Genomic DNA, 15,234 nt, shown 5'->3' with positions numbered 1-15,234 from the left:
CACCAGGGCTACATCAGGTGACGAATATTCAAGGGTTGAATGGGGATTCAACTCTGGGCCTACAAGTGTGTGAGGCATGTGCTCTATCATTTGAGCTCTCTTACATCTTCAATAAACTCAAATTTAAATTGTGTAAGTTACATTTCCAAATACTAAGCTTGTGTTCTCATCAACCAATGAATAACTTTTAAAGTGAAATTATTCTTTTTTTATTTGTTTGTTTCTGGGTCACACCCAGCATTGCTCAGAGGTTAATCCTGGCTCTTTGCTCAGAAATCACTCTTGGGATCATATGGGATGCCAGGAATTGAACCCAGGTCTGTCCTGGGTCAGCCGTGTGCAAGACAAATGCCCTACCACTGTGCTATTGCTCCGGCTCATGGAATTATTTTACATCAGGTTCCTACTGCCTAAATTCAGCTCTTGGCCTGCCTTTAAAATGAAGTTTTGGGGCAGGAGTGGTGGCGCTAGCAGTAAGGCGTCTGCCTTGCCAGTGCTAGCCTAGACGCGGTTTGATCCCCTGGCATCACATATGGTCCCCCAAGCCAGGAGCGATTTCTGAGCGCATAGCCAGGAATAACCCCTGAGCATCATTGGGTGTGGTCAAAAAAACAAAACAAATAAAAAGTTTTATTGAAACATAGGCATGTCCACTCAAAGAGCCTGTGGCTCTTTCTACTCCACCAATGATAGAAGAAACCAGGTGACCCATAAAACACAATGTTTACTATCCAGCTCTTTACACAAAGTCTGTTTAGCTTAAATTTAAAGTCTGGTGTCTAATTGTTCCCTGGAGCGTCTTGGTTCCCATCTGTGGTAGAGTCTTGGTTGTGACTGTTGCAAGTTCAGTAGAAGTGCCTGCTTAACCAAGACCACATGTAGTTGACACTTTGATGGAAACAGAGTACTCAGAATAATCTTCAAGTGTAGTTACAGCTTGTTAATAGTGAGAAGGCTCAGACTTTGGTATAATGGTATATTGAGCAGAATCCAGGTGACAGTAGTTCATGTTTTCATTGTCCTTTTCCTTGCATTGGGGAAGGAGCACCTACTTCTCTCACAACAGTGCATGGAGGTCAGGAGATTACCAGCAGGGAAGCTTCATGGGTCTTCTTGGTGTATGTGTAAAGGTAGGGGGAGGTAGGAGTAGGGAGGTATTAATCACCAATGCATGACTGATGCATGCATATCTCCCTCCCCTCTGGGGTTCAAGCTGCAGGGCAGAGAGGAGAAGAGAGGGCCCCAAGGCCTTCCTCGTAAAGTCACTTTGGAGTGGCCTCAGTACCTCAAGACTTTTAAGAGACAGGACATTCCTTGGGGCCAGAGAAAAAGTACAGTGGGTAGGCCAACTGGGGTTTGATCCCTGTGTCCCATATGGTCCCCTGAGCACCACCAGGTGTGCCCCCCCCCAAAGAGAAAGACAGAGACAGATATGCTAACAACTTAGAAATTATTGTGTAGGACTAGGCTAAGGCCAAAGCTTTTGGGCAATGTGTAGGGCATTGACAGCCAAGATTTACTGAGATATGGGGCCAGAGTGGTGGCACAAGGGGTAAGGCTCTGCCTTGCCTGATTAGCCTAGGATGGACCGCCGTTCAATCCCCCAGCATTCCATATGGTACCCCATGCCAGAAGCAATTTCTGAGCACATAGCCAGGAGTAACCCCTGGGCATCACTGGGTGTGGCCCCAAAACCAAAAGAAATAAATAAATAAGAAGATTCACTGAGTTAACTCTCAGCTAGCTATACATTTGCTGTTACTGAAACTGCCTGGTGAAGAGTTCCAGGCTACCCTGGGTCTTCACGGGCCAGGCTGCAGGTTCAGTTCCTGAAGACACTGTAGAATGGCAGCACAGACCACTCGGCCCTGGTCTCCATTCAAAGCAAATTGTTTGGTCTCCCTGGATACTTGATATTGATATTGAGGTAGTTTAAGAACAACTGAGAATAAACTGACTCTAGGAGTAATCTCCCTCTCCCTTCTCCACTTCCCCTCAACTCTGCCTCCTCCTCCCCCAACTCAGAAGGTTGGGTGGAGCACCCACAGGTGATTGGCTGGGAGATGGTTCTCTCCAGAGGGTCAGCAGAGGACCTGATGCTTGCACTGGGCCTGGGGCAACCTGCAAGATTTTAAGCCTGGTTGGGGGAGGTATAGGGACAAAGAAAAAAATTGATAAAATTATCTTGAACTTGGGCATTATGAAAGATAAAACAGGCTGGAAGGGCAGATTGTGGTCCTAACCTGCAAAGTTCTTAATACCTGCAGACTTGGTTCTGTGCTAAGAAGCATCTACTGAAGCTTTTTAGCACCAGGATATATTGGACAATGAAATATATATTTCAATGAAATATGAAATTAAATATTAAATATGAATAATGAAATATGAAAATAATGAAATATGAAAACAATGAAATGCAGATGGACAGTAAGCAGCAGGAGGGGATGGGTGGATATTTAGCGCAGTAGCAGCGCTTTGAGTAGTTCTGGGGACAGAGCTCTGTGTCAGCCATTCACCAGGTAGCTATTTTCTCACTGCAAGAGTCACATTGGTGGGGACTGGCAGGGAAGGAGAGACATTGGCATCAGAAAAGTATGTAATGTGTTGGGAAAGGTAAAATGGGAAGGGGTCAAGGATGGGAGGGCAGAGCAGAGCAAAGCTGGGAGCCCCAAGACTGACCATGTAGCCACACTTGGTGGAGTTAGGCTCAGCTCAAACTTCTTGCCCCCCCACACACCCCCAGATTATGATGGCGGCAGACCAGACAGCACAGGATACTCTGCGACTCCAGTTCAAGGCCATGCAGGAGATGCAGCAAAGAAGGTTACAGAAGCAGATGGAGAAACGAAAAGAAAAGGAGCTGAACCTCGTAGTAGTGGAAGACCAGAATAAGCCCCCAGAGATGTCTGATGGCTTCAGCGTTCTCCGCGCCAGGGAGCAACATTCTCTCAGCAGCTTTCAACAGAGGTAAAGAGATGCAGGTCTGGACACTCCTGGGAACATTGCCAGTGGGGTTTCTGAGGGGGCTTGTCGACTGGTTCCTATGGCTAACAGGTGACCACTGTGCCCAATTCACCAGCATTATCTCCCTGTCATCTCCTGTCCCTGACACTGAGCCTCAAAAGCACACAAGTCTGCACCTGCAGGAAGCTCTGGGTGGGCTCCTTGCTTTGTTGAGTTAGTGACAGAGTTGAAGAAGCTTCCTGTTTATCTTTCATTCTGATAGTCCTACATAGATATATCTTCCCTCATGTTGGCTATCCGAGACAGAGAGTCTGTACTGATGTAAAATTCTCCGCTAGTCATTCTAGTGAAATATCACATAAGCTAAGCTGTATCTTTGCTTGTTTCACCCAGGACCTGTTTTCTAAATTTTTGAATTCTACTTCCTATGGCTTATTATGTTTCAAAATGTTCTACTGAAAAAAATTGTGAAAAAATTAAGTTTCCTCGATGGTGAAAATACACTCAGTGAAAAAAATTCCTCACTGAAAAAATTCACAGGGCTTCTAAATTATTATTCCTAGTTAACCCTAGTCCTGGTTCCCAAACATCTTTGCTTAAATCAGAGCAACTAGAATTGGTGGAAATGTCACTCACTAATGGAATAACAACAATAACCAAATTTGTGCCGAAAAAACCCGAACTCGGCTTATACTCGGAGCGCACTGAATTAAATGCACGTAGTAGTTTCCAGTGGTCTTTTGCTCTCTGCTGGAGGGGACGGAGCTTTAGCTCAGTCCACAAGTGGTGGCTGAGCTGAAGAGGTAGGCTGCTGAACTGAACTGGATGTCACTGAACTATTTAACCCACAATATTCAATGGCACATTTAATTAAGTGAAAAACCCATTTAAGGCAGTAAAGCCATGTAAATAAATGTTTATAAATCCTAAATCCTTAGGGTTTATTAAAGTTGCCATTGAATACTATGGGTTAATGTGGTATGTTAATGGTATACAGGATATCAAATAAGCATGTATTGTAAATGTAATCATGTATTTACTTATTATTTATTTACTGATTCCTGAATTATTGTAATTGTTTTTGGATATATATATATTGGTTTTTGGATCACACCTAGCAGCGCTCAGGTGTTACTCCTGGCTCTACATTCAGAAATCGCAAATATCTCCTGGCAGGCTTGGGGGACCATATGGGATGCCAGGATTTGAACCACCATCCTTCCGCATGCAAGGCAAATGCCTCACCTCCATGCTATCTCTCCAGCCTCTATATATATATATATATTTTTTTTTTTTGGGGCCACACCCGGCGGTGCTCAGGGGTTACTCCTGGCTGTCTGCTCAGAAATAGCTCCTGGCAGGCACGGAGGACCATATGGGACACCGGGATTCGAACCAACCACCTTTGGTCCTGGATTGGCTGCTTGCAAGGCAAACACCACTGTGCTATCTCTCTGGGCCCTATATTTTTTATTTTTGAAATTTACCAGTGGCTGCTGCATTTTCTACCTCTGCTTATTTGAGTCACTAAGTTTTCCCACTTTTTAGGATAAAATTAGGGAAGGTTGGCTTATACTCGAGTATATACAGTGCTTATTTACTAGAGTTTTGTTGTTGTTGTTGTTGTTGTTGTTGTTGTTTTGTTTGGTTTTGGTTTTGGGTCACACCTGGCAGCACTCAGGGGGTTACTCCTGGCTCTACACTAAGAAATCGCTTGTGGCAGGCTCAAGGAACCATATGGGATGCCAGGATTTGAACCACCGTCCTTCTGTATGCAAGGCAAATGCCCTACCTCCATGCTGTCTCTCAGTCCCCTTATTTATTAGTAATTATTGTTACTTGCAGCTGCTGTAACTTAACTTTCTGAGCAGGCAATATCTAGGGACTCTTTGTTCTTTGCCTAACAGGAAAGAGATCAGGGACTCACCATATGTCTCTCATGATTTCAGGTACAGAAAAGTGCCTTGCAAGGCAACTTATATTGTACAAAAACAACTCCCTTCCTTCTCTGAAGCAATGCAATGCATTGGCATTATTATATAAAAATACATGCTTCATGCTCTTTTTGTTTGTTTATTTTTGGGTCACACTTAGCAGTGCTCATGGGTTACTCCTGACTCTATGCTCAGAAATCGCTCCTGGCAGGCTCAGGGGACCATATGGGATGCCAGGATTTGAACCACTGTCCTTCTCTAAATGCTTTATGTTCTGATTTTCCCATAGCCCCCCCCCCCAAATAATTTAGGAATGTGTTGTGTGTTGTTTTTTTTTTTTTTTTTTAGTTTCAAGCAGATAATGAGTTTGAGTTTTTAGATTTTTATATCATGCCACCTTTGTATTTTTTTTTTTTTTTGGTTTTTGGGTCACACCCAGCAGTGCTCAGGGGTTACTCCTGGCTGTCTGCTCAGAAATAGCTCCTGGCAGGCATGGGGGACCATATGGGACACCAGGATTCAAACCAACCAGGCTGCTTGCAAGGCAAACGCCGCTGTGCTATCTCTCTGGGCCCACCTTTTTAATATTGATTTTTATTTTTAGCCAATTCCTATAAAGGTAATATGGTTGGTATGGTATCCCTTCATTAGAATGGACTAATTCTAATTCGTATGTGTGTGCATGAACATGTCTGTGCTTTATCACTGTTTTGCTAACAGCTTCAAATGGGGTGCCTTTAGTTTTCCCTTCTGTTCTGTGCAGACCAGTCAGTATTACACAGTACCTAATCCAAGGCCACAAACCTGGTCAGTAGAGGCCTTAGTTCTGCCCCTTAGTCCCTGTGATTCTGCATTTGCCTTATAGGGTGTTTGAAGACGAGATTCAACAGCTTCGAGATCAGCTCAGAGAAACAGTGGATGAGAACGGACGACTATATAAACTGCTGAAGGAAAGGGACTTTGAGATCAAACACCTCAAAAAGAAAATAGAAGAGGACAGATTTGCCTTCACAGGTAACTCCACCAGTGTTCTCTGGTCCCTTCCTGGAGCTCTGCTGCAGTGGGGTCTGCTGTGCAGGATAGGCATCATGTTTCAGAGTTCAGGGGCCCAAGGTCAGCCTTGGCCACCTGTTTTCCATAGGGTCTGGAAATGAGGGTCAGGAAGAGTGCTTCCTAGGACCCCCAAGCAGCAGGACATGAGGCAGATGAAGAGTAGGGCAGTGGGACAGACCACAGACCCTTCTGGGTGCATGACATGGGCCTCTTGATGCCTGCTACCATTTTAGTAGGCCAGCAGGGACTCCTGTGACTTAGTGCTCTGCACAGCTACTGTGTGTAGACACTGTGCTGTGTGGAAAAGTGTTGGTCAAAGGAAAAATGCCTTTTTTTCTCTCAGCCCCAACCATAGCTGCTCCAAGAAGGGAGACAAGGCAAGGGGTTGGTCATTCCAAGAGGCTTTCTGGGTAGTGTCAAGAGTGGGCCCTCGCACTTCTATTCTGGGATGACCCCTGGACTTGTAGGGACTTCTCTGTGGTTATGGGGAGTGTGTAGACAGTGGGTCAGTGGGCATGAGCATGAGCTTGATCTCTTAGGGACCTAAGTCCTGATTGTCCTCTGTGCATGTGTGCCCTTTTGATACCTGGTAAGTGTCACCAGCTCCTGCCAGGTTGTCCCTCCTGGCCTGTGAAGAGGTAGTGCTTTTACAGGTGACTCCGTACACAGGAGCAGGGCTGTTATGAAACATGGGGAAGCTGTACCTGAGGGCAGTTACATCTCCCTCCATCATTTCACCTTTCTGGGAAAAACAGAAAAAAGAGGGGCCAGAACAATAACACAGCAGTAGGGTATTTGCTTTGCACTCAGCTGACCCAGGATGGAACACAGTTCAATCCCCCGGTATCCCATATGGTCCCCAAGCCAGGATAGATTTCTGAGCACATAGCCAGGAGTATCCCCTGAGAGTCACTGCGTGTGACAAAAACAAACAAACAAACAAACAAACAAACAAACAAAAAACAGAAAAAAGAAAAGATCCAGAGTTGTTAAGAATAGAAACACTCAGCTAGCTCTACCTGACCCACTCTGTCTTCTGTCCCTCCCTGAAGATTCCTGAAATACAGCTCTCACACTGAATCATTCTGAGGCCCCTTTCTCATCTTCCACTTTGGGGTATGGACAGAAGAATCAGAGTAATCCAGGTGACTTTTTAAACCACTTCAGAAGCAAGAGACACCATTTCCACTATAGCTAGGTTTTTTAGTCATTGCTTCTATTCATTTTGCTCTTGATCTTTTTGTTTTGTTTTGTTTTTGTTTTGTTTTTGGGTCACACCTGGCAGCGCTCAGGGGTTACTCCTGGTGCTACACTCAGAAATCTCTCCTGGCAGGCTCGGGGGACCACATGGGATTCTGGGATTCAAACCATCGTCCTTTCGCATACAAGGCAAACGCCCTACCTCCATGTTATCTCTCTGGCTCCTGCTCTTGATCTTTGTCTACTTTTTTAGTGATTGTTCTTGCAACAGCAGAAAAAAAAATAAAATGCAGAAAAAACTAAAAATACAAAATGCATAGCTTCTTAGTTACCTGCTCTGCTTTTTTCTCACATCACATGGAATGAAGAATTTTACCACCAATACATTTCTTTATCCTCTCCTTTTATTGCAGCTGCTTTCAATCCTTATACATGCTTTAAAGAACTAGAGGATACAAAAGTAGCCTATTATGTTTACCCAACTCCCCAAATCGCTCTGCTTGCCCATATACTACTTCCCCAGTATCATGAGGTTGCAGACAGGAGCTAACTTGGAAAAAGGACTAGGGCTGGCTTAGAGACAGGGCTGGGAAAGAATAAGAACCAAGCCAAAGAGTTTTCTGTTTTCTCTTTCTGCCCTTCAGAGCAGGGAAGCCTTCTCTTAGACCTCCTTCTGGTGGCTGCTTCCAGGATCTGTGCTGCTGGGGATTCCATAGTAGAGACAGGAGCCCAGAACATGTATCCTGGACTATTAGCTCATCTGCATTTGATTTTCTCCTCCAGTTTTCTTGTTTCTTTTATTTAGAGCCCTCTGAGCTGCCTCCTTCAACAGTATCCAGTCAGAGACTAGACCTTCAATTTTAATTCATTTGTGTTTTTGTAGCTGCTAGTGTAGATGACTTCTCCAGGGATACAATCATATTATTTCTTTTTTTTTTTTGGAAGGGGCGTCACACCTGGCGGCACTCAGAGGTTACTCCTGGCTCTGCACTCAGAAATCGCTCCTGGCAGGCTTGGGGGACCGATGATAAGAGATGCCGGGATTCAAACCACTGTCTGTTCTGGTTCGGCTGCATGCAAGGCAAACACCCTACCGCTGTGTTATCTCTCCAGTCCCCTCATTCATATTATTTCTTTCAGTACCTCCCACTAAGAGAGTAAGAAAGCCAGTGTCCAGCTTGGTACCAGTAGATCCTTACTCCTTGTGGACAGTCCAGGACACTGGGTCTTTCCTGAGGCCTTTTTCCTCAGATCTTCTCATTGTCCAACTTATTGTCCTTGTCCTTTCATTGTCTACTCAGTGCCTTGCCTGGGCAAGTGCAGCCAGCTTGGATAGATAGATTGGAAAACTGTCAAGAACCTCTGTTCACCCCTGCCAGTTGTCAGTCTGTTCTGAGGCTCATCACTGTCCTATCCAAAAGAGGCCTTCAGCACCTGGGGAGCTGACTGAAGGACTGGCTGTATCACAGCGCACCTCACCAACTTCCATCTTCTCCAGAAATGACTCCAGAGCATTGCTGAAAGTGGCTCCCAAACAAAACAAAAAGTAGACACTCAAACAGAGAAAAACAAACACTGCAGACTGGAGAGATAGTACAGGGTTAAGGCAATTGCCTTTTTATGCTGCCCACCTCCCCTCATTTAATCCCTGGTACCACATATGAAGCACCTCTAGGAGTGACCACTGAGTGCAGAATTGGGAGGTAAGCCCCCAAAAAAACAAAACAAAAAAAGGACAGAAAAGACAAATGCTTATATAATTTGTAAAAGGCAAATGTATACAATTTATATGTTTTTGGTATGCAGAGCTAAATGAAACAGATAAAGTTTGGACTAGAGAGAAGTTAAGGTTTCTAGCAGAGAAGGAGGAAGTCCAGGGGAGTGGGGCTATCAGTCAGGGTGAAAAGTAATACTCATGTTGATTGGCAATGAAGCAGATATTAAACCTACAAAGTATGATACTGTATTGTTATTGCAAAAAATATTGTATTTTTATTTATTTATTTATTTATTTATTTATTTATTTATTTATTTATTTATTGTTTTGGAGCCATACCTAACAATGCTCAGGGGTTATTTTTGGCTCTACACTTAGAAATCACTCCTGGAGTTGTGCTTGGGGGACTATCTGGGGTGCCTGGAATCAAAACCAGGTCAGCTGTGCGTAAGGAAAACTCCCTCACAATCGTCACTTCAGCCTGAAGTTTGTGTTTTAGAAAGGTATGCTTGCCTAGGTGTCTGTCACTTTGCACCATGGGTTTCAGAAGCATTCAGGAAACTAAGGCTATTTGCACTGAACTGCCCTTCCCTGAGAGGGGACACTACCCTCCAGAGAGAACAGGAATTTCAGCCCTTCCTTTTCAGCCTGTCTTCTGTCCAACCTCCTGTCTACACCCTGCCCTTGTCCCCTCTACTCCAGCCCACCTCTGGCTTCTGGTGTCCAGCCACTCCCACATCCTTGAAGTGCAGCAGACATTCCAAGCGATCAGTATCCTGGGTTCTTCCTTTTTCCTTGTTTACAGAAAGGCTACTCTTGGCAAAGTTTAACCTTATGGTTTGGTGCTGAAGCGTCCCCAGGGAGTAATACAGTGCTTGGGTTCCTTCCAACTTAGGGCTTTGCATAGGCTCAGTATGTGCTCTGCTGCATGAGCTACATTTGGCCTTAGGCACTCATGTCTTGTGCTTCTAAGGGCCGTCACCATTTTCTTTCCTTTCAGGGACGGCCGGTGTTGCTGGGGACGTAATAGCTACCAAAATCGTGGAGCTGTCCAAAAAGAACAGGATGCTGATGGCAGAATCCGAGAGTGCCAAGAGCAAAGTGAAGCAGCTGAACAATCGCATCCAGGAGCTGGAGCGGGAAGTGAGGGGCCTAGGTTATTTCCGCCTCCTGAGAGGGGGCCACACTTAGATGCTCTGGGTCCTTCTGAAGGGTTCTGTGGGTCAGCGTTTGCAACTAGTTTCTCTGTTTCTCACATATCCTGAGGGGGTTGTACGGGGACCACTCATGGAGGGGCTGCTGGGCCTGAGATGAAATACTACACTACCCTACTACCTGGATGTGAGTCTCAGGCCTGCCCCTTCACCTGCTCCAGGTTTTTTTGTTGTTGGTTATTTGTTTTGGGGGGCCAGACCTGGTGGTGCTCAGGGATTACTCCCGACTCTGTGCTTAGAATTTACTCCTGGCAGGCTGGATGAGATGCTGGAGATCTAACCAAGGTCAACTGTGTGCAAGGCAAATGCCCTACCCACTGTGCTATGGCTCTGGTCCCACCTGCTCACTGTTTTGAGCAAATTAGAAAACTTTGCCTACCCAAGGCAGTAACACATAGACCATTACCTTGAGATAGTGTAACATTAGAGGAAAGTGAACTTTGTTTATTTTAACATTATCCAAGTTAAAGTAATTTTAGAATAGTGTTTTTGTGGAAGACTTGAACTATATCCTTGTTCATTGAAGGGGGAGCTCAGAGCCTTCCCTAGTGGGTCTCCTTTGTCCCTCCTAGACTCTGCTGCCCACTCCCAGAGAACAGGCTCCCCATAGCTGAGTAGGAACCCTGCCAGGCAGTTGGCAGTCCTGTGGGAGCTATTAAGGATTTCTTAAACGAATGGGAGCTGATGTGACTTCGCGGAAACAAAAGATGCTGAGGCTGGAAGAGGCTTAGAGGCGCTCTCAGGCCAACCAACTTCCAAGTCTGCTGTTTTCCAGAATCTTCCTTAGTCTCTGCTCCAGCTATAAGTGAGGGCTCTATTCCAAACATATGTTTGGAGAAACATTGCAGGCTCCAAGTAAGGCCTGGACAGAGGGGGAGCAGCACTGGCCTGGTCTATCCTTGGTCTTCTAAGAGGAAGGGGATATGTCCAGGTGAGGGGCAGAGTGGGGAATTAGGGGGTGGGTTCCTTGTAGAGAGATCAGTTGGTGTGAATGCCTGAGTGAGGACAAAGGGAGCAGGACAGGTCAGAGGGATGGTGAATAGTTTGGTCCCATCCTGGCCAACGAAGACTGTCCTGTGAATAGTGGGCAGCCAGTCAGAGTGAAGTAGCTACAACCAGGGGTAGGCTCAGGCCCCAGCCTGTGAACACCCAGGCAGCATTGTCTATGACATAGCTCTAGTTCCTCATCTCTAACATGGAGTTTCTCATTTCCTTATCCACCACTTGTGAGGTAGCTATTCTCCCTTAAGCACTCCAATCCTGTCCAGGATCATCGTTCAGGGTGTGCTTGTGTAGTGGGGCTTGGCAATGGATCAAACCCACATCCTACCCCACCACCTATACACATGCATGGCTGACAAAGGAAAACTTATCCACAAAAGATCCTCACATAATGGACAAACTGATGGCAGACCCAGAGCACCCTCAGTAAGTTGCCCGCTTTTTTCCCCTTCCAGCTGCAGATGGTTCCAGCCAGGTTGCCAGCCAAGGGTACCTCCACGACAGGGGGCAAATTGCCGAAGGGATCCACAGGAGAGAGGATCTTGGTATGTATTCTCTAACATGCTGGGAGGTCTGTGTGGTGGGGGTAGTGTGGAAGTGTGGAGTGGGGACCTTCCCTTATGTACACACCCACCTTTCTGCAAGACCACGACCCCCTGCTCAATCCAGGAAACAGTGACTTAGGCCAATGATGATCCCATCAACTCCCATCTTCAAGAGGACACTTTTGGACATGAGGCTGCTGAGACTCTGGAACCTTCTGGCCAGGAGGGCCAGCCTGGTCCCATGGGGCCCGGTGTCCTGAGTTTTCACAGCACCACGAGGAGGTGAAATCCAAGTGTGGACACCAGGAGCAAATTAGGAGGGGTGGTGGTGAAGAAGCTCATAGATTCAAAGAGGTGAGGGATGAGGAGCAGCAGAAGCAGAAAAGGGAGGGCAAGCAGCTTGTTAGGGGAACCAGCCCACAGAGGTGGGTGGGAGGCACATTTGTTTCTCATTTAAGTCATGTTTGCTTCCATTTGGCTCCTGGTGTCTGCACTTGGGTTTCACCTCCTGGTGGTGCAGTGAGGATTCAGAACATGTATTTTATTCTACTCCTGCAAAGAAGCAGCAGCTAAGGACAGGGCTGTGGGTCATCAGTCCAGTTCAGTCCTCTACAGTAACTTTTCATTGGGTGCCAGGGCCTCTGGGCCCACAGAATGCCTCAAATACCTCTGTTTTTGTTTTTGTGATTTTGATTTTTGAAATACATCTAGTGGCTTCATGGCTTACTCCTGTTTCTACACTCAGGGATCATTCCTGACATGCTTAGGTGACCATATGGGTGCCTGGGCCCAAATATGGGTCGGTTGCACGCAAGGCACACACCCTACCTTCTATACTATCACTTGCCCCAAATTCCCTGTGTTTGGATCTGTTGCCCCATGTTCCCAAGAGCCCTTGCTATGCCTCATTAAGAGGAGAGCAGCCCCTACCACCACCACATACACATCCAGTACCTACCCCGAGGTCTTTCCCTGGAAAGTCTGTGTGTGTGCCTATGTGTGCTTGTGCGCATGTTTGGATCAGGGTCCGACCCCAACAGCTCTATACCTTAGGACTTAGGTCATTTGTTCCTTTTCTGGTCTTTATCACATTCACCACTCCTGGATGGTTTGAACACACTTGCCCTTTTATACTCTTTGTGAATCTGGAGGCAGCTATCAAAGACAAAGAAACAGGTCACATGGTTTGAGAAAAATTGACCTCAAACTGCCTGTCGTCCCACCAGGCAGTATTTCCAGGGATGCTGTGGTTCATCAAACCTCTGGACAAGCGTTTGGAAACTGAAACATACTCTTGTTTCTGTTCTGGGAGCAGTGTCATGGGAGGGAGGCCAAAGCACAGCCCAAGGGTTCTGGGAATGAGCCCTGAGTTATCGTGGCTGTGGCCCTTCAGCCAAGCTGGGACTGCCTCCTAGGAAGGAACTGGTTCCTTCTTTATTCTGAAGAGAAGGCGGTTCTCTGGGGTGACTCCTGTGAGTGCAGGAGAACATCTCGGCAGGATGCAGTGTCTGGGTAGGGGCGAGCCTGCAGGCATCTCTACCTAGAGGGGTCTGCCCCACCAATTTCTGCCTCACCTCCCTGAAGGCAGGTGTGGAACCTACCTCCCAGGGGCAACAGGCATTGGGGGCAGCAGTGATGATCTATATATAGGTCACAAGTGACCCTTTCCTTCCATCCTTCCTCACCAGCCAGAGGCTCCTGTGATCAAGGTCCTGCAGGACAGGCTAGCTGCAGCAAACCTGAAGATGAGTGAGCTCCGTAACCAGCTGCAGTCAGTGAAGCAGGAACTCCGCATGGCACAGAAGGTAGCATGGAAGTAGAGCTCAGGTTGCCTGGGTGGGAGGCAGCTGAGGAACACCTTATGAGTAAGTTGCCAGTGGTTGGGGGCCAGAGCAATCGCACAGCAAGTAGGGCATTTGCCTTGCATGCAGATGACCTGGGTTCGATCTCGGTCATTCCATATGGTCCCCCAAGCCTTCCAGGAGTAATTTCTGAGCTCAGAGCCAGAAGTAACCCCTGAGCGCTGCCGGTGTGGCCCCAAAACAAAAACAAGAAAAACAGCCAGGGGGATGGAGGAGCTAAGGGGATTGAATGGTACCCCATGGGTATCACACAGTATTTTGGGTTAGGCTCCAATTGGGTCACTAGCCCTACAATTGGCCCACTCAGCTGAGGGGAGAGGGTTGCCTCTGTGCCCTTGTATCCAGCTTAGACATGGATAGTGCTACTCTCTTGGGAGAGTTCCTTCGACTTCTTTTTTTGTTTTATTTTGTTTTGGTTGTGTTGTTTTTCGGCTATACCCGATGATGCTCAGGGGTTTCTCCTGGCTATGTACTCAGAAATCGCTCCTGGCTTGGGGGACCATATGGGATGCCGGGGGATCGAACTGCAGTCCATCCTAGGTCAGCCACATGCAAGGCAAATGTCCTACTGCTGTACCACTGCTCCTGCCCCTCCCTTTATTCAAACTCTCTGCTCTGAAAGCCACCTTGGACCTGGCAGTCGCCCCCAACCCCAGACTCTGGAACACATCTAGGGATTAAAGGGCCCTTTCAAAGAAAAAGACTAAACCAGAATACAGGTCCCATGGGGCTGTTATTTCTTTTTATTTACATAGAGAATACTCTGGCATTTGTCTTCCTTGCTGGAACTGTGCAACCAAAGATTTCCCAAACAGTGCTCTATTGTGGAAACCAGCCCCAGAGCCCAGCACGCAAGATTGGGTTTCCGTGACAGAATGCCCAGGGCACAAGCTTAAGCCCGCTGTTTTACACATACAAGCCTCCGAGAAGGAGGCTTCAACAGCCCTTCAACAGCCATGGAGCAGGGCGCTTCTGGAACTAGTCGCCCCGGTCAACAGTCAGGACATGCTCCTGGCTGCCCTCAGAGAGGGCCCTTCCCCGGGCTGAGTGGGAAGCAGTTGCAGTCAGCTTGAACTCCCTGCACATCCCTGAGGGTGTCAAGGCTCCCCAGGGCATTGTCAGCTGTTCCGGAGCATCTCCGGAAATGCTGGGGTGCTGGGTTGGAAACTTTTCCCATCAGCTAGCCTTGGTTGGGGAAGGCTGGGCAGGCGCAGGCCAGCCCTCAGGGAGTTTTGGCCCAGGCCACAGCGAAAGGGTGCTAGCCACTCTGACAAATGGTCCTGTTGGCTCTGCTCTTTTCAGGTTTTGGTCAACGAGGTTGGGGAGGATGTGAATGTCCAGCAGCTTCTGTCCTCGCCAGGCACCTGGAGGGGCCGGGCACAGCAGATCCTGGTTCTGCAGAGCAAGGTGAGCACTCGTCAGACACTTGCCCCTGGACAAAGGGCTTCAGATGCCCACATCAGGGAAACAGAACTTCTCCAGAAGACCCCAAGAGGCTGTTTTGTTTTTGGTTTGGGGCCACACTCAGAGATGCTCAGAGATTACTTGTTACTCTGCACTCAGGAATCACTCTTGGTGCACTCGGGAATCAAACCCATGCATGCAAAGTAAAGGAACTACTTGCTATACTATCTCTACCTCTGCAGAATATACAATTGGTCTCCAACCAACCTGGTTTTCATTTACGTTTTAACAAACAAGCTCTTATGTGACACCAGGTGCCAGACCAAGGGGCTTAACCAG

At 47.1% G+C, this 15,234-nt stretch overlaps 1 protein-coding gene across 1 annotated transcript in view; it reads left to right on the top strand.

Annotated features, from left to right (window-relative positions):
- The first annotated feature begins 2,749 nt into the window (after positions 1-2,749).
- CCDC13 (coiled-coil domain containing 13) overlaps positions 2,750-15,234 on the top strand; it is a 42,453-nt gene continuing 29,968 nt past the window's right edge. The window contains exons 1-6 of the mRNA XM_049781658.1: positions 2,750-2,967; positions 5,764-5,912; positions 9,869-10,011; positions 11,540-11,629; positions 13,318-13,434; positions 14,794-14,898. Coding sequence (XP_049637615.1) covers positions 2,750-2,967; positions 5,764-5,912; positions 9,869-10,011; positions 11,540-11,629; positions 13,318-13,434; positions 14,794-14,898 — 822 coding nt within the window. The remainder of the gene's footprint in view (positions 2,968-5,763; positions 5,913-9,868; positions 10,012-11,539; positions 11,630-13,317; positions 13,435-14,793; positions 14,899-15,234) is intronic.

This window comes from Suncus etruscus, chromosome 10 (assembly GCF_024139225.1).
Source record: "Suncus etruscus isolate mSunEtr1 chromosome 10, mSunEtr1.pri.cur, whole genome shotgun sequence".
NCBI classification, from domain to species: Eukaryota; Metazoa; Chordata; class Mammalia; order Eulipotyphla; family Soricidae; genus Suncus; species Suncus etruscus.
The sequence above is the reverse complement of the archived record's forward strand: the minus strand, read 5'-3'. Positions and strand labels throughout refer to the sequence as shown.